This window comes from Silurus aristotelis, assembly GCF_946808225.1.
Source record: "Silurus aristotelis genome assembly, chromosome: 11".
Taxonomy (NCBI): Eukaryota; Metazoa; Chordata; class Actinopteri; order Siluriformes; family Siluridae; genus Silurus; species Silurus aristotelis.
The window spans coordinates 26,542,060-26,561,420 of record NC_139584.1 but is presented as its reverse complement, the minus strand read 5'-3'; the positions used below and the strand labels follow the sequence as shown (position 1 = coordinate 26,561,420).

The 19,361-nt window shown below is 41.5% G+C and overlaps 2 protein-coding genes across 5 annotated transcripts in view; one reads left to right on the top strand and one right to left on the bottom strand.

Annotated features, from left to right (window-relative positions):
* fgfr1a (fibroblast growth factor receptor 1a) overlaps positions 1-19,138 on the bottom strand; it is a 30,158-nt gene extending 11,020 nt beyond the window's left edge. For 2 of the 4 annotated variants that reach the window (XM_083554015.1, XM_083554016.1), the window contains exons 1-7: positions 18,278-19,138; positions 12,085-12,250; positions 5,315-5,566; positions 5,114-5,218; positions 4,007-4,179; positions 1,364-1,487; positions 179-369 (exon numbers count right to left, since the gene is read on the bottom strand). In XM_083554015.1, the coding sequence (XP_083410141.1) occupies positions 179-369; positions 1,364-1,487; positions 4,007-4,179; positions 5,114-5,218; positions 5,315-5,566; positions 12,085-12,184 (945 nt within the window). In that variant the 5' untranslated portion in view covers positions 12,185-12,250; positions 18,278-19,138. The remainder of the gene's footprint in view (positions 1-178; positions 370-1,363; positions 1,488-4,006; positions 4,180-5,113; positions 5,219-5,314; positions 5,567-12,084; positions 12,251-18,277) is intronic. The other 2 variants (XM_083554018.1, XM_083554017.1) reach the window with 1 other exon arrangement.
* klhl22 (kelch-like family member 22) overlaps positions 1-19,361 on the top strand; it is a 279,020-nt gene that overhangs the window by 138,368 nt on the left and 121,291 nt on the right. The window lies entirely within an intron of this gene.

Sequence of the window (19,361 nt, the reverse complement as noted above, 5' to 3'; positions counted from 1 at the left end):
CCGAACAAGTGTCAATGGCTTGTTTAGAAATAACAAATTTTCATGACGTTTCTACTTCAGATGACACATTCTGGTAACAAAGAAAAACAAAATGGGTACATCCAAACACTTATTATTGTGCTATTAAATTAACCAATAGAAAAAGAATAAAGAAAGGTTTGTCAAGAACCTTGTTTACCTTTAAGACTTTGACATAAGGAAGACCATCTTCCCCCACTTTGCTGCCATTGACCTCAATGTGCTTGAGCCACTGGATGTGTGGCTGCGGGTCGCTAAAGACTTTGCACTCGAACTCCACGTCGCTGCCCACCACCGCTGTACGATTAGCAGGCAGGCCGGCTTGGAGAATAGGCCTATGAGGCGAACGCTCTGAAACACACACAAAACAAACAGAGTACCGCTCATAAGCAAGAAAGTCCATCTCCTTTTTTTGGACAATATGATGCACGTTGCTTCAACAACATAAATAAAACTTCCTGGGTCAATTTGCCTGGTGTGCTTTGCCATACGTTACACTGATCACATATCCTATAAAAATCTACACGGTCAACAGAGACGCCACCGTGCAAAATGTCCAGACTTTAACTGCAGTGAGTTGAACAAAGTTGCAGAGCACATCTTGTGCTAAAGGAGGGGCAGCCAATGAAGCGCTGCGTCTGGAGCAACTGCGTGCCAGCACGGGATAAGGGTGCCTGTTTTCACTCTCGCTGAGCACAGTGGCGCCGCGGATTAGTCTCGAAGCACAGCCGAGCGCTTACAGAAATGTCACTGAATTATAAGGGGTGTGCGAGTGATTCGAGTGTGCGTGCCTCTTTATACGATATGTTTGTGTCCAGGTCCGTACTGGGTTGTGGCTTTGATTTATTAACTGCCTGTTATGTTTGTAAATATTGCCGGTTGGCAGCCAGTCGGCAGCTTCGTACTAATTATTCCGAACGCGCTGACTTCATCGGGTGACCGCATTTCCAGCTTTCACACACAGGCGACTTAATAAACACTTTCCAGCACCTCATCAATAAAGAAGTGTCCGTCCTCAACACCCTCATGCCGTTTGCTTCAGTGGAGCAGTGGTGCCCGATAACCGTATTGAACCAAGATAAAAATGACACACATTTGCATTGGATTCATTCCGGTTAACGCAGATTTACCGCCGTTTCTTTGGAACCTCTTTATAAATTAGATGCTGCTTTAAATGGACAAAAGTGGTTCGTGATTTAAAGCCGCATAGAATTTCATGAGATTAAACAAGTTATTTAACAAGAGCAATATTACAAACACACTTAATTAATCGTGCAGCACAAAAAAAAAAAGAAAAGAGTTTTGTTGGTGTATGGAAAATGAAAGGTACAGAAAACACATTTACCGACAACATCCAGCTGATAGGTGTGGTTGATGCTGCCGTACTTATTTTCCACCACGCAGGTGTAGTTGCCTTTGTCTGAGGGCACAACCGAGTCCATTATGATGGCCCACAAGCTGTCTCGCACCTGTGTGTAAAGAAAGCCGTTTATTTCTTCACATTCACAACTTATTATTTGCAACTTTAATCTCCGTGCACACTTTCACAGATGACAGACACTGAGAGGGAAGAAAAGAAAACCTCTCCGCTTACTTTCATGTGCCTTTATTTATGTCAAGGAAGTTAATTGGGCTTTTAAGACCCAGGAGCGAATCCAGACAGATTTAAAATCTCAGCTTGAAAGGAAAGAGTTTAATACAGGAAGGCTGTTTTCACATCGCTAGAAATCAGCAGGTGAGATACTGCAACCGATAAAAAGTGAAAAATGGACAGGAACGAGCAAAAAAAATTATAATTATAATCTGAAACAGAATATGTACAACAGGGGAAACATTGGCAGCAGACCTTGATGTAGTCCGTCCAACATCCAACGAACGGTGCACACAAACTACACTACAGGGAAAATGATTTCTACAGACACAGAACCATATTCAGTTCTAAGAACATATTTATTCCAGATAGTGAAACAGGACATAAACTGGCGACTCTAAAAGGAACACATTTGATTTGGGATTCTTTTTCTTTTGCTTACAGTACAAATGAGTCAGTACAAATGAGTCAGTACAAATGAGTCAGTACAAATGAGTCCATGTGATGAATGATTGATTGGATAACTGGATGAGTAGAAGTACAGGAATTGTTACTGAACTGTATAACATTGTTAATTGTTCTACTAGCCATTTAAAAAGTCTTGGCAAATATCAGATCTGCAGACCGAGAGAGAGTTTAAAGACTTTCTTTTCTCGTTACCGAGTCCTTATTAGAGTGAAGGATGGAGGGTGTTTTCGAGGGTTCTGTTTAAATGGGAGTTATAGCTGTTCCAGCTGCAGGTTCCCAGATGTGGTCTGTTAAACAAACACACGCACACATGGTCTGCCACGCTTCCTCTCAAAATATGCTTAATGTAATTGAACAATGTAGCTGGACTCTTGTTAAAATCAGAAGAAAAAAAAAAAAAAATAAAATAGGAGAAAGGGGGTGGGGGTTCATAAAAGCCGAATGCCCAAGCCCCCCCATTACCCCCACACCGCCCACGACCACCGAACGGCGCCCCCTGCACTCGAACATCTTCAAAGTTAGCCGTGCACGTGGTTGTGGTTGTGTGCGTGCGCGATGAGATGGAAATGCTTGCGCACGTCTATTAAGGTATATGCTGCAGTTGTGCATGTGTGTGTAAACATCAAGGAGTGTGTGTGTGCATGTTTGAGAAGGTGAACATGTGTGATGGACTGTGGCAGACTGAAACACTCTCCAGATGGTAAAGCGTGTATGGTGTGGGGCTGAGAGAGAGAGCGAGAGAGAGAGAGAGAGAGAGAGAGAGAGAGAGAGAGAGAGAGAGAGAGAGAGAGAGAGAGAGAGAGAATGAGAAAGAAGGGGCCTAATGTCTCCCAGCTGGGGAACACCTCAATGAGAAACACAGGCACGCCAAGTTGCTATAACGCAGCACCAGCATCAAGCCAGACTTCTGATCGGTCTAAACAGAGCAGCAGCCGTAATGTTCCTGATTAAAACGAGACCCGCTCTCGCTCCAACTCTAACCCTGTGGAAAACATGACTAATGTCTGACTGAGTATTTTCTATGTGACTTTATTAAAAACTGTGTGTGCTCTTTGTTAGTTCAACATTGTGCGTTTTAATACAAACAGTAAAATGGTGCCAGTGTGGGACATTTGAGAGTTATACACTGAATTAATTTATTGCTCGATGCATTCTGTTGAGACACTACCGCAGAGAACAAAGCACCGCTATTCCCCGTGTTTAGTGTGACTGGTGACTATAGATACTGTACCACATAACCTCAGGCCCACACCTGAAGCATGGGACATAAAGGTGAAGGAACAAATCTTTCCGAAAAAGATAATGCGGTGAATTTTAAATGACATGAAATGAAATGAATAAATGGAGTGAGTGAGTCATGGCTGCTGATGCATTATACATCAAGAGCTGTTCTTATTATCTTCTGATTTCACCGCTGTGATTTTTTTTGTTCTGATAGAACAGAAACACTGCCATGAGGAAATCTCTTTAACTATCGGACACGAGAATCTAAATGTTTACTAAAGACTTACAAATCTATAAACTTGAATTTTATCTGTGTCTTTAAAATAATTATTATAAAGACACATATGATTATTTATTTATAAATAAATAAATACAAATTTTCCCGTAGTCCTTAAGAATCATTGTCTTGAATGCAAGGAGCTGAATAAAAGAGGTACAGCCGTGCCCATTGTTGTCCAAGTGCAGCGTAAACCTGAAGCTTCCAGGTCAGACATACTACAGAGCTCTGCCCTGAAGCTCTGTATTTCTTTTATTTTTTTTTTTATACCCTCATTGTGTCTGTGTGTAGGAACAGGTGTTACCTTTCAACCGGCTTTGGTGTGGAACTGAGGCACAGCAGCCACGGCAGATTAAAACCGATTAAATATTCACACGAGTTTGATTGAGAGAATAATTTAAATATTAGGACACTGATGACATTCTCACCTTAAATCCTCCTATTCGCTGGTCTTTCTTGAACTCCTTGCCGTTCTTCAGCCACTTGAGCGTGGGGTTCGGGTTACCGATGGCTTGGCAGCGGAATCTGACGGTCCTGCTGGCTGGAACCGCGTGGAGCTTCTTCTCCATCTTATCAGGCTGAGCCCACTCTGGAGCCGTTGCTAAAAAAAAAAAAAAAAAAAAAAGGAATATAATACATGAAAAAAGAACTAAAAGAAATTGCATAATTTAAACAGAAGTCTGAAACATATTCAGTGCAGTCATACATGTGCTGTTATAGGAAAAGAAGAATTTTGTTGTTTTTGTTTCACTAGATTTTAGAGTGTGCTTGTGGACATTTGTTTTCATCAGTCATGTGAATGTTAGTAACATCATGCACTGGTGTAGGTGAGGAGGCCTGGGGTGCAGTCGGTGTTCCAATTCATCCCATAGATTATCTATAGCAGGCCACTGAATATCTTCCACTCCCAAACCATGGAAACCATATCTTCATGGAGCTCGCTTTGTGTACAAGGGCATTGCCATGCTGGGACAGGTTTGAGTTTTCAAGTTTAACTGAAGGGAAAATTTCATGTCACCGCAACCAATAACAATTGTATGCCTCCAACTTTGTAATTTGAGAAAGAACCACATATGGCTGTGGTCAGGTGTCGCAATACTTTTGTCCAAATAGTGTATATAAGCAACACACATAGTGGATTGAGTCAAAGTCAAACAACAGGTTGGCCAATATATCATTTCTAGCAGCAGGAGCAGCAGCACAGGATGAGAGATGTGTAATGAGCGTCTGTCAATGCATCGAGACTAATCCACTAAATGGATGGAAATCCTATCAACCCACAGCTCTACCTTTAAAGTGCATTCCTCAGAACTGCTCAAAGCAATTTGAGGTGAAATGTCCTGCTGGATTTCTTCAGGGCTGCCAAGAGGACTGGTCCACAAGTTTCCACAATTACACCATTACTTGCCTGATTGGAAAGCACTTCATGCAAAAAGCTTTGCGAGTGGTGTAAAGGCTCACTAAATCAACTTTCGAGTTCATTCAGGTTACAGGGTAGATTTTAATGGGTCTACAGAGATGTCAGGCACACTCACGCGATAGCTCTTGGCTGTTTGAGAGTAACTTCTGGCTGCTGGACTGCTTTGTCTCCTCTGAAGAAGACTCGTCATCGTCCTCATCTTCAGAAGAAGCCAAGGCGTCTTTTAAAAAAAGAAAAAAAAAAAAAAAGTGAAGATTTGCTATTAAAAAAGCCTTTTTTTAAATCTGGAAAACTTTTCACAAGTTCTTTTCCTTACATGTGACATTGACGTTAAAATATTCGGTGTGGTTGCCTGCAGGGCCTGGAGCGAAGCAGCCGTAAAGGCCCGAGTCGGCCAGCTCCACTCCCTCGATCTCCAGCTGGCCGTTGCGTAGATGAGTGTGTTCGCCGTCAGCAATGACAGCTTGGTCCTTGGTCCAGATCACCTCGTGAGGCTCTTCTGTACTACACTTCAGCTCCAGCTTATCTCCCTCGTACAGCGTGTACACAGCGGTTTCTAACAGGGCAACTGCACACAACACAGGAACACGAGCATACAGATAAAATGTTTAAAGTTAGAGGACAGGCAAAAAGACAGCATGAGAACCTATTGCCTTTAACAGCTCGGAGAGAAAATACAGTGATGGAATTTTCGCATCAGTATAATAAATGCCAGTGTGATTTTTTTTGGCAACGTTAGCGAGACATAAAACTTTCACAAACCCTTTCCACTGGATGCCTCATATAACAGGAAAGCTTCAACTTCTATCGTTAGCAGGTTATATTTGCGACCACTGGTGTTTCTCCAAGCACGCTCTTACTCTAGCCTACATGGCAGCTCTCAAATGCAAATAGAATTGACAGAAATACACAAAACACCTGTCCGTTGCATTTTTGGCAGCTCTGTACAGCATCACTTTTCCATACACCTTTCTTTCTGTACACTTACAACAAAAACATGACATATACTGGCAGTATAAGGAATTTTAAGGAAGACATTAACTGTCTAAAATAATAATCATAAGCAAAATGTGTCATGTTGAACTACCAGTAATCGGCTTTTTATTTTTCTCATCACAAAAGCTCCACACAATTCTCGTTCTGTTTTTCTTTTTTTTCCCTTCATACCCTATCAATCTTATCGAATACCAAAATGTTGCTTTCCAGTGTCCAGGACGTCATCCTGCAAAAATTCTACTCTGATCCAGCACAATCAAATCATATCTTAAATTAATAAACGGCCAAGTGCCAGGTCAATCATAAGCCGGAGCCCAAATCCAATTGTGGGCTGGAATTGTATGAGGACGGAACCATCACGGCCACCTGAGCCCCTGTTACGTCTGATAAAGGTGAGAGGAAATGTACTGAGATTTTCTGCTTTTCATGTGGATAGTAAAAGTGGATAGCTAGCGTTGGCAGGGTTTTTTTTTTTGGGGGGGGGTCGTTGGGGAATGGGCAAATGGTCCTTGCAGGGGTACCTAGCAGGAGGTCTTCTAGCCTTCTGGTTCGGCGCTCTTTATAAAAGGCCAACTTGTAAAATAGAGTCGCATGCTAATTGTTCCTGCTTGAATCACAATAGGCCAAGGTGAGACCTCAGCACAAATGCCAAATGGTTTTGGTATTGAAATGGTAATGCTAATACCTTACAGAAATTCAATTGTGGTGCCAGTTTGTTGAATGTAGCTAACGATTTACAAAAGGAATGAAGCTTGCATTGTGAGTTGACATTTAGACAAAATGCATGGAAAAAAAAAACCTGCAATGAAAGCAACACCATCTGGGCCAATAGAATGGTCGTGAGGGAAGAGGTTTTCCCTTTTTCCTAATGGCACGTTGCAGCGCTCATACTTTTTCAACATATGTTAGATGATGCCACGCCTACAAATCTGGAATTCCCTACTGGTCCTGCCCCTTCATTCAGTACTATTAACGCTGGGAACAAAGCATAAAAAGGGTGAGTGCGAGCAAAGCAGACAGACTGAGAAAGAGAAAAAAAAAAAAAAAAAGTCTGGAGGCCTGTAGAGGCAGGTTCTTGGGCAAAGTAACCATGGTGACCCCAGTAAGGCCCAGTTAAGGTATTTCCTGCTTGTTGAACAGACTACTAATCCTAACAAGAACAAAAAGGTTATGGGGGTTCACCTTGGGGGAAAAAAACGAACCAGCCGGGAAATGAAAATAAGTGACAACAATTATGTCGTGCTGATAGGGGTTTTTATTTAATTTTTATTCTGTCTCCCTTTTAATAACCTTTTTTCCTCCCGCCCTTTAGTTGATAAGCCTCTGTCAACATTTATGCCATTACTCCAGGTCACAGGCGGGCCATAAAAAAAACACGTCACTTTGAAGTGTTCTAGGAGCCAGCCACCGTGGTTTAGTTCTCCATTTTACCTTACACACACACACACACACACACACTCCAATTGCAAGTGGCCACAAATTCCTTGCATCATTCACATTTCGATCAGTGCCACAATATACATATCTCACATCTGTCCTCTTTATTAGGCTCGATTGCGAAGCGCTCAACAAATCAGTTGCCATGTGTGCGAGAACTGAGAACACTCAAAACCTTCGCAATTCATATTCTCTCGTCCTGGACGTTTTATTGAGTCAGGAAACTATACCGTCTACGGATGACCTTTGCACCGAATCTACACAAATTTAACAATAAGAGCAGGCAACCAGCTGATAAGTACACTTCCTTCCTGGATATCACCACAAATATAAACACAAGCGACAATACAATATGAAACGAGGCAATATTGTATAGCATCAGAAGACAGATGTTCTACCAATTAAACCAATAAAGTAGAGACGATTGCTTCACTGTTTACTCTGCGTTTACTACAAATTACAGTGTCCTGAACCCAAGCTCTAACAAGAACTGATTATTGAACTGGAAAGAAAACCAACTACTCTCTCAAAAGCTGAAACCTTTCAGAGCAGGGGATCTTCCCCCCTGATTTAGCTGATGTTTCAGATTCCACTATGGGATTAGCTCGGATCAAAGGCCATATTTTCGGGGGGAAAGAGGAGCTTGGGGGGGGAACGGGCACTCTCCTCATTCCAACTTTAAACAACTTCTTCGACAACTGACTGACACATAAGATAAACGATATCCAGTCATGACAGGAAGGGGGTATTTTCTCCTTTTATTTTTGCATTAGGCGTAACGGCAGAAAAGAATCAGCTGCTTTCGTGCAAGCTTTCAACATGAGCAACATTTCAACATTGGCGTCCTAATAGGAAGCAATAGAACAAAGAAAGAGTGCAATGGGATTTCCTTTAGGAAGCTGCGCTCGTGGTTGAATGGCAGAAAAAGCGACCGGACTGCATGGAGGAGATGTCCAGAAAGTGTGTTTCAGACAATACAATCTATTCCTGAATGGATACGACTTGATTCAGCTCCAATATGATTTTGACAACAAGAATGACAAATTAGTTCCAAAGCTTTTCTTCACAGCCCTAAAACGACAGCAAGTTAAAATCAAAGCACGCGAATGTTAATTTATTAGCAAATCTGATCCTCTTCACAGGTCCACCTATCACTTGCTTTGATTAGTGAAGATCTCTCCTCCTCGTGAGGCAATAAGCAAATGGGGGTGAAAAGTCTCCCAGCCCCCGCTCACACACACACACTGCCCTCACGTGGACCTCCATCAACCAGTAGATGCTAATGACATTTGATCACAATGGCTGCAGTTCTACAAACAATCACAACCCAAGCATGCACCAGCGCGCACACACACACACACACACACACACACACACACACACACACACACACACACACACACACACACACAGAGAAAAGGGGAGTGGGGGTGAGATCAGCCTGTCCTGCTGAACCACACCTATTGTTCCCTCGGTCTGCACCCGTCCCCATCTCCACAGTGGCTGAGCGAGTGTGTGTATTAGAGAGAGATAACAAGAAGGATTCCAAATAAAGAGGGAATAGTGGAAAGGAATGTAAGCAGTTTGCAATGTAATTATGGATGAGCCACACACACACACACACACACACACACACACACACCATGCAGTTCTGCCAAAACAGGGATCGGTTTTCCATACTGCACTGCAAATCTTTAATTTGTTTCATAGGAAAAAAAAAAGCAAGAAAACAAAAGTCCTTCTTCCCAAATATCCTCTGGGGTTTTTGAATGTCCAGAGTCCAATAATTGCAAGCAAGAGCAACCACCTGTTGTTCCATAGTGGCTTATGTAATTCTCAACCATAGTTAATTCAAGATAAAGAGTTGGGCGAGTGTGTGTTTTTTTCTGTTCTGGGAGGCAACATGGCTGCCTTCAGGAAAGCATGGCTCATAAACTAGCGACAAGTTAGCCGGTTAGCATTGGTGCTAAGTGCTAATTTTAAACATAGGGCTTCTTTTTTATTTTATATTAGTTGTATTTATTTTACATCCAATTTAATTTTCTGATTCATAAAATTCTTGAATAAATATAAATAGAATAATATGTCTGGGGAAAATGTTTGAGAATCTATAAGGTATAACTGTTGATTGTGCGAGTGTCCACGGTGATGTAATGCCACGTGTTCCGAGAGTTTATTTCCTTTCTTCAGTGCAGAAATAAATATATAAGGGGTGCTTCTTCTTGTTTTGTTTTTCCCCTTCAGTCAAAGGTAATTATAGAGGAGTTATGCGCTTAAGAATTGTGCATTAGTCAATTTAGTAAAAAAAAAAAAGAAATAAATAAAATAAAATAAAATAAATTAAATTAAATTAAATTAAATTAAATTAAATTAAATTAAATTAAATAAATAAGAGGAAAGATTTTCCATGCAGGCTCCTAATTCTCCTGTTGTTCCTTCAGGAAACTTAATTTAATTGTGTGGACACTTTTTCAGTTCCTAAGGAACCATGTAAATGGAATACAGGAGTGATGGAACCGAGTCAAGAACAAATTTATTAACTAAAGAGAAAGGTTTTGCAAGACTTTTTGCATTCTTTAAATCACTACAACAGAACCACAAACACAACATTAGCCCACAACTAATCCTGCGCCCTCCCCCTCCCCTTCCTTTGATTGAACCCCAGTTTCAGAAGGAAACCAAGTTGAGATTAAAATGAGTCTGCAGGAGATTGATCCTAAGCATGGCTCATTGCTGTTGAGATGCAGTGGGGCCCTGTATATACTCATAGCTTGGCCAGGCCTACGCAAAGTGGCTATGAATCTTTCATCTGTAGAAGGGTTATGAATGTGGACACCGACACCAAACTTCCTCTACAAACGTAAACACTTATAAGCACAATGCTGAAATGATCCGAATATCAAAAGGAATCTGGTCAATTCAAAGCAGGAAGCGAATTCCCCTCATAACACCGTGCTGCTGGAAACAAATAAATGTTCTGGATACTTTCCATTTATTTTCAAAACAGAAAACTCCAAAAGGAAATGAAAAACACAGGCTGCTTGGATTACAAATGCTGATTGCTTTAAGGTGGGATTTGAATGGCACTGGCTGAGGTCCTAGTGTTTAGTTTCGTTTGTTTTTTCCTGGGGAGGAGGTGGACAAACTGCACAAATGCCGGCTCGTCAGGCCACTCGTCGACAGCTGAAACTATCATTCACTCCACAGGAAAGGAGGGGAGGGAAAAGAGGAGCGGGAAGAGACTGCCATTTACCGTGACGGGAGGAAGAAGGGAGAGAAGAGTGGAAAAGGGGCAGAGGGCCCCCTGAGCACGCCTGACCATTTGGTGATGGAGTGGCAGAGAAGCCTAAAAGCTCATCAGTCACATTTCAGACTCCTCTTCTTCTCTGTCCCACACTTCTTTTTCCTCCTGTCATTTTTTGACTCCCTGAAGGCGCTGGTCAATCAGTGAGCCTCTTCAATGCCTTAAACATGCATGAACCCAGAATTTGAAGCTTTGAAGTTTTTATTTCCTTGTAGGCTGACCCTGCATTAACCCTACCTGGACTTCCTGAAATGTGTTTAGATGACATATCTAGGCTTCGCTTATTCATACATCTCTGTATCAGGATAAAAACTGGGCTCGCTTTCCCAGAAACCTGATCTCCACTGTGGAATACCGCCACAGGGTGGAGTGCTTGCTGTCTCTTCTCCTCCTTAAAAAAAAAATACAAAATTTGTAATTTATAGCTTTCCTGGAATTCGAGTCTTCCCGTGACAACAAATACCTTTTCATTACAAAAGGAGTCGAGCGAGACAAAAAGTCGTAGGTGGAAAAGAGATATTTTTGCCTACCTGGAGGCTAAAGACGGCAACTACACGCCCCTGTATACTGGCTCAATCCCAAAACCTGGTTTATTTAAAGTCAGACAGATAAACAGAAAGATCCACAGATAGAGGGAAATACAACAACGCTATCATGATATGGTAATAATATCAACGTGTGGCGTTTGTCTCTCCATGGGCCACTCTGGTTTTCACGAACCGAAGGGCAAAGGTCGAGTATGTTTAAACCTGCGAGTGGGACAGCAGTCCTCACCGCTGTGGAATGTTGCCAAAAGACACATTTTTCAGGATTTCATTTCATGCTCCCTCTCTTTCTCACTCACCCCTCCCTCTTTCACTCCTCCTGCATCATCTGTGTGTGAGGTTTGGGGTTTAACTTGAACCTACTCCTTGTTTACGGGTTTTACACAGGCCTTGTTTTGGAAAAGCGCACAAACGCACACATCGTGCTCCTTCAACCTACGAATGAATACAAAAATGTGAACTTCCACTAGTGGCTAGCATTATTCAACTGGATTTAGGCATTTCTTTCTTTTCTTTTTTAATATTCAGGAACAAGAAATAAATAAAAGCACTCAGACATGGTTTTGTGGAGAGAGAAAAAAAAAAAACGAAACAAAACCAAACTTCATTTCCAAAATGGCTTAAGCGTAGAAAATCAGTGCAGAACCAAAACCAAAGGAAATAAGACTTTAGTCTGTCATTTAGTCTGTACAAGTGGTCATTTAGTTGAACAGTTCGTTTGACTGTGGAGAGCTTTAGTGCAGAACGGCAAACTCGCAAGGACACTGTGTGACTGTGAAGAAGTAAAGAAGAAAACTCTCTCACCTTGCTCTGGGCTGGCCGGCTTGGTGTGGCCCTGCATTGGCTGGGTCAGAAGAACTGAGAACAGCAGCAGCATGACCTTCATTGTGTTCTTCATGTTCATTGTGCTCCTCTATAGCAGAGCTTGTTGCCTGGCGTAGCTCTCCATCCAACAGCTAGGACATCGGGTCTAAAACACACACACACACACACACACGCACTTTATTAGACAATATGTTATATATACGAGAACTGAAAAAGCTCAATAGCAGGGTAAACAAGTCTTATTTATTTATTTATTTATTTAAATCCACTGCACGAAAAAAAAAAAATACTTCTTTCCGTCTGAGCAAAAAATCCACTCTGCCAATTTGACTGTGTCTCAGACCGGGCCAGAAGCCAAGAGGACAACCACAAGCCTCAAAATTCAGTACAGTCCACAACCGCTCTTTCGGAAACTGCGATGTTGTTTATGACATGCATAGAGAACGTAGTGCAGCAGAGACAGACAATGGATTAAAAATTTTTTTTTTTTTAATCATATGTTCACATGGTACAAACTAACTATTGCTGGGTCGCTAAACAGCAGCGGACCCCCTTAAGCACTCTGGGATTCCAGCCTTGTTTAACTGCGCTCTGATTTGCTACCATTCCTATGTTGAGAAAACATTTTTTTTCATTAAATTGTTTATTGTGGAAGCAGAAGTGAGAAGGTTTAGGGGTCTGAATAAAATGACGGCACCAGAAGTCTTTTTTTTCTCTCTCTCACTCTTGATTACAGGGAATTTGCTAAGTGCAAACCACTCTGTCCTGAAGACTTCTGTGTTAAGACTGAAGACTTCATCCACAAATGTGTCTTCTAATAAAAAAACATCACCAATGTGTTTCTTTTAATGCAAGTTATTTTAACCTTCAGCTGTGAATTAACTATAGAAACTAAAGTACCAGAAAAACACCTTTTGACCAATCAAAATTGAGTATTATACCTTCCAAATTGAAACAACAGTTACACAAGATTGATTTCCATGAGCTGAAGAAAAATAGTGGAGAGGTTGATCACAGAGAGACGTACTAAAGTGTATCCCACCCCCAACATGAACCCAATACACCATTTGTTCTATTGATTGCTGGAGCTCCTTCACCAAATGTTATTCACTCTTACACAAACACACTCATTAGCTCAGAGGAAGGGGGGGGGGGGGTGTCTGTGCGAAAAACCCATCACACCTTAAAGCAGCTGAAAATCTCCTGTTGCCCTTTAAGCGATGCCAAATTACTAAAAAACCCGGTTTTGTATGCGGCAAAATTCATTTGTTTATTAATCAGTGCCTTGGAGTTTATGCAAATCCCTCTGCCGAGCATTTCGTCACCTTTCTTCCAGCTGCTTCTCACTGGGACTGGAAGCACAATGCCAGTGAACAAATGCTACGACTGCAAGAGAATGGAGGGAGAACACAAATGCTGGCACCCTACTGAGTTGGCCAATGCGTCCCCTGGGAGCCCGAGGGTCAAACAAGTGAAAACAGGGAGAGAGTGAGACAGAGAGACAGAGAGAGACAGAGAGAGAGAGAGAGAGAGAGAGAGAGAGAGGGACCGGGTGGAGAGATGGCAGCTACAGAAAAATGTGTGTGTGTGTGTAAATCAGTTTCCTTTCCAGTAGCTCCTGTCTGCTGCCAGACACTCGGAAGTGAGAAGAGCTTACGGCCGGTCACCATCGAAGCCAAACACACACGCACACGCACACACAGAAAGGACTGCTGAGGACAAACAGGCAGAACTTTGACTTTCCAGTCTGATGTGTTGGACATGTATATAAATTTTTATCCCCAAATAGTCCCTAAAACATCCTAAAAGTCAGACGTAAATATTTAAAATGAGTCTAACGTCTCTGTTCAAGCTTTCAAACCTAAATATTTACGATGTGCAAATATTCAGTGATTGGACAAATCGTTCTCCAAAAAGCAAAAGACAGCCTGACAAATGCACAAAAAAATAAATAAATAAATAAAAGAATGTGGGAGAAAAACTCCTAGGAAGTATTGTAGTTATGTTTTTTCCCCCAAATGTGTAAAAACTTTCCTTAAATTATAGAGTAGAACTAAAAAAAAAAAAATATTTGCAGCTTCAGTATAGTGTCAACAGTCTACCTTCAAACTATTGCTATTTGGATTGCTGGCCCCTATGCAGACAAATCTGAAAGAGATCTAAACAGATCGAATTTCCTGTTACTCCATGTAAACAAACAAGTGGCAACTCATGCAAGCTGTGGAACAGACCTAGCTATTCATTAAAGCGTACGCTGAAGCGGGAGCGTAGCGGAAGAGTGAAAAGCAGAGTGGTCGGACCACCTAATTAAACGGAGCCCAGGATGTTGTCTCGCTGTGATCGGCGGAGGGGAACGAGGCCGAGGCGCACACACCCTCATTAATCGCTGCCTGCTAGCCGAGTGAAACGTTTTCCAAAAAGTGTCCAAGGCCGCCTTGCTTGCGGCGTGACACCGGAATGTTGTTTTTGGACTTTCGTTTTTCCTTTCGCCTCGTGCACCGTGCATAACTGATTTGCTTACAAAGTTACGTGTTCTATTCAAATAAGTTATTCTGCCACTCCTGTATCTGGGTACGTCGTAGTACTGCGCACACTTTGCCACGCGTTTCATTTGCTTAATATCCAAACATCAGCACGAGCCTGTAGTGGCAGCTATCGTAAAAGGTGGACGTGCTTCTAAAGGGTTACTGAATAAAGCCTGTTGCTTTTTTAAGCAGCCCCAGAAATTAGAGGGTGGATCATTCCTGTCACACACTACCACACACTCTGTTGCGCAGTTCCACCCAAAAGAATGTCCGGTGGGAACACTGCTTTCATCCTCAGAATCTCAGAGTGGAAGATCTGACAGATACAGCTATGTGCAGCAAGGGACCGATGCATGAAGCAAGACAGTATGTGCAAAGCCACATGGTAGCCAACCACGCTTGGAGAGCAGCTCGGTCAACGCAATCAGCCAGTGGTATGATCGACAGGAAAGGAGGTCCTTCCCACCCAGGGAGAACAACCAATTATGTGGTCTTGGTCCTTGAGTCAAACCATAACCTTATGTTCCAAATAGTAAGCGACAGTTACTTGTTTCACGGCTTGCTTTTTTTCTTGACTCGCAAACACATGCTTAAAAAAATTCAATAAATAAAAAAAATGTCAAACTCCTGCTCATGCTGCAGCACATGGCAGTGGAACACACTCGGAGAAACGTGCCATCTACGCTCTTCTGCAGTCATTCTAAAGTCACAAATTGACCTTGTGATGCAATGACTGACAGGGAACAGAGAGTTCAGGCAGCTTGATTTTAACAGCCATGATTGGCAGTAGGATTCAAACTCACAGTCTATGTGAACTAACTGCAGGTAGGATTTAAGGTTGTACGTAAGAAACATTAGATCCAATAGTGCATGAGATCTAATATGCACAGAATCGAGGAAATGCAAATAAACATGGAATGCGGCCACTATATTGTTTGCAGCTTTCAAAAATCTTTGGTAAATAGTATTATGGGATTATCTTTATCCAGTAACCATAGAAATGGCTTTCATTGTTCCTTGCATCCCATGAGAAGGACAATCATTGCCTCCAGATTACCTATGAGTAAATGTATTGAAAAAAACCTATAACTGATTATCAGACATCCGATGTTTCCCTTACAATAAAATACCTGCTGCGTGTTGAGAAGAAAGTGACTTGTGTTTAAAGTTTCAAGGAGACTTGTGTTACTACAGAGTTCAGAGATGGGCTTTTGTGCCTTCTGAAATCCACCAGTCTGCTGAATTTCTGCTATGAATGTAAACAAAGAAGGTGGCTATGATGCATTTAATTATACACCACCATTGTACTAATTCTTCTTTGAAAAGACAGTGGAGCTAGGCTTCAACTCTATAAGCCCTTCCAGGTCAAGGGTACCATTTCACTGTAGCGCCTCTGAACTCGTGACCCGCTTTGAAGGCGCCGTCGTAGAAAAACTGGTCAAATCCTGCAGGACCAGCTAGTTTAGCAATCTGCCCTCCAATTTCACTAATTGATGTAATTACGGCCTTAAACGGCTGTGTTTTTACAAGGTTTGTTCCAGTTCTCCTTTTCAAAAGGCCGAGAAAAAAAGAAAAAGCAAAACGTTTTATAGAAGAGAAGAAGAAAAAAGCATTATAGCTGCCAAACAAACGTGAATGTCATTAAATATATCAGATGTAACTAACATGTGACCTGTTATTTCAAACTGTAAAAAACATACCATATAAAGTAAAAATAAATGACATTTTTTTTTTTATACATTTGCCGACTAGTTTGGACACCAGTGGTTTTTTTTTAGTGGTTAACATGCAGCCTGCGTCCATTTTTTCCTGCATGTTACAGCATGCTGTTATTGGTAAATAATCAACAATAGATGGCAGGGTGTGATGCAGCCTGACACAAAGCTAGATCACTTTTCCTTTTAAAGCGCAGCGCAATGCGTTTCGTCCTTTTATACCGACGTTTTTGTTCATTTTTAACTAACATTATACTTTTCTTCACATTTATCACCACACATACATCTAAACTCTGCGAGAGTTCAACTAGAGTTCAACGGATCATGTAAGAGTCGATCAAACACTCTTTTACAGTCCTCCTTTCCTCTCTATTGGCATTAATAAGCAAAAAACCCACGTGTTCTACAGTTACAAAGAAACCAGAAAGTCTTAAAGACTAGAACGTAGAAGAAAACTTGTAATCAAAAGCTCTGAAACTGGAGACTCCTTCTGGAAATGAGTGAATATCTCCTGGCAGCATATTTCACAGAACATCTAGGTGAATGATATTTTTATTAGAACAACTCGGATTGATCAATATACTGTTTCCATTATGGAAAATATCCAAATCAGCACTTCCAGCTGACCTGAATTACAAAAATCAACAGTTCTTGAAAGTTATCTATGATTTTCGGTCCTGCTTTGCATCAGATTGAGATCACGTTTGCTGCACAGGACATTCACGCTGCTTTGCTTCCAAGGCCCAAGGTGGAAATTGACCATGAACGCTTTTACTGCGAATTTCAATGGCCACTCAGTCAAAGTTTTTAGGGACGCTGAATTGAAAGCGATGGGGGAAGGGTGAGGATGTGTGTGTGTGGTAATGAGGCAGCATGTGTGGGTTCCATAGAGTAGGAAAGATCTTGTAGCTTTAAACGCAGAGCTATCAACAGAATACTCCAAGCTGAATGTAAATGCTCAGGTTGTGAGACATGTTGAAGTGGACAAGTCTCAGCAGGCCTTCACAATGGAGCACACAGGCGTCTCTGGAGCCGTCACGAATAAAGCCCATAGACGAGAAGCTTCCCAAAATACAAATCCCGTTTCGGGAACGTATTAATACCTGGGAAAATGTGGATGAAACAGGAACGATACTGAGCTCATAACTAAACACACTCACTACACAACCGACAGCATTCGTTCCACATGTGTAGACTGAATGATCAACAGTGGATCCACCAAAAAAGCCTGTTGACAGCTCAGTGCTTTTTCTATACAGCAAACCTTATTGTGATGGATACAGAAATACCAGTTTAGATTCATATCCGAATAAAACCAGACTCCAGGATAATCCAGGAAAACATTCTGGAAAGAGAGACTGGGAGAAACAATGCGCTCCTCCAAGCATGATCAGCTAAAGTGTGGTGTGGTGTGTGTGAAGAAATGCATGATGGATCTTCAAGTTTTTTAGATTTTCCAATATAGCGACACAATAATTAGTAAATCATCTCAAAACTAATTCACTCCAATGTAAATTAAAAAATTATGCAATGACTCTGATATGGACATTTTACTTCAGGGGGATTAAAACATTGAAAACTTGATGCAGGATAACACAGCTATAGCATACCTTTGTACACCTGTCCAGGCTAAATATTAATTAAAAATATATCATATTTATATATTACGTTGTACATAACGTAAGAATTAAAAATGTATAAATATTTATGTAAAATACAAGATTTTTAATTATAAGTCGGAGGTAAAACTGCGGTCCATGAACACAAAACGGTACAACTTTTTTTTTTTTTTTTTTTTACAAAACCATCACATGGGAATCATTAAAACCTTCTAGACATAAAACTAGTTTTTATTTAGATTTTTTTTTTTTTTTTTTAAGCAAAAAAACAGCTCATTTATGGAAGTTTAAACATGTAGCCTGAGGTACTCACCTTTTCTCTGAGTTGATTTTTTCCTCTCAGGCGCTGTAGATGTTGGAGATAATAACAATTTATCAAAAAAATAACTTAATAATAGTTACTTGTTTCGTTTTGTTCTCAATTCGGCGATACAAAAAAAAAAAAAAAGTAGGTTATGCAGAAAATCTGTGCTCTGGAAAAAAAAAATCTCGCAAAATCCAAATGTGGTCGAGTTTGGATTCAAAGGTTCAAGATTTCCGAGCAGGACTTCGAGAACAAGTCCAGGTTCTTTCTACCTTTTCCACTGCGGTGAATTTTCCTCACTTGGAAACCTTTTTTCCTTCTTTCTTTCCTTTTTTTCCCTTCCCTTTTTTTTATTCAGTCCCTTTTCCCCCCTCTCTCTCTCTCTCTCTCTCTCTCTCTCTCTCTCTCTCTCTCTGTCCGGGACGCGTTTTTGCTCAGCGCGCAAGGAGGCGAGAGAAAAGCAGAAGGAGGAGGAGAAAAAAAACTTTTTTTTCCTTTCTTTTTTTTTTTTTTTTTACCGCGTCCTTGGTAGCAAATCCTCTTCAAAGTATCCAGTTATTAAAAATAAAAAAAGGAAAGAAAGAAACCAAAAATGCGTTTCCCTTTTCCGTTCAAAGAGACTGAGAAAAGCCCAAAACTCTTACATTCGCATCTCTCGCTCTCTTTATCCTTCTCTCTCTTTTTTCCTCAACCTTTACTTTCCTCCTGGTTGGTGTTCCTCCCCCACCGCGGTGTGGAGCCCAAAAAAAAAGGGGAGGGGGAGAAGAAGAAGGAAGGAAGGAAGGAAGGAAGGAGGAGATTCCAGAGACGCGCGCGCGGCTCCTCTACGACGCTGGAAAAAGCCGGGGCGCGCGTTCACGCACGCACAAGCGCATTCACTTACACGCGTATTGCGCTCGCGCACGCGCACCCATGCGCGCTCTTTTTGCATGGCTTTGATTTAAAAACCTGTCCGCCCTCCACACAAACACACACACACACACACACACACACACACCTACCTACCTCAGCGAGTCTACACCGGCCCCAGGAGGTGCATTGTGGGATTGTAGTTTTCCCACCTATGTAGTTGTCTCTGTAAACCCTATCCTGT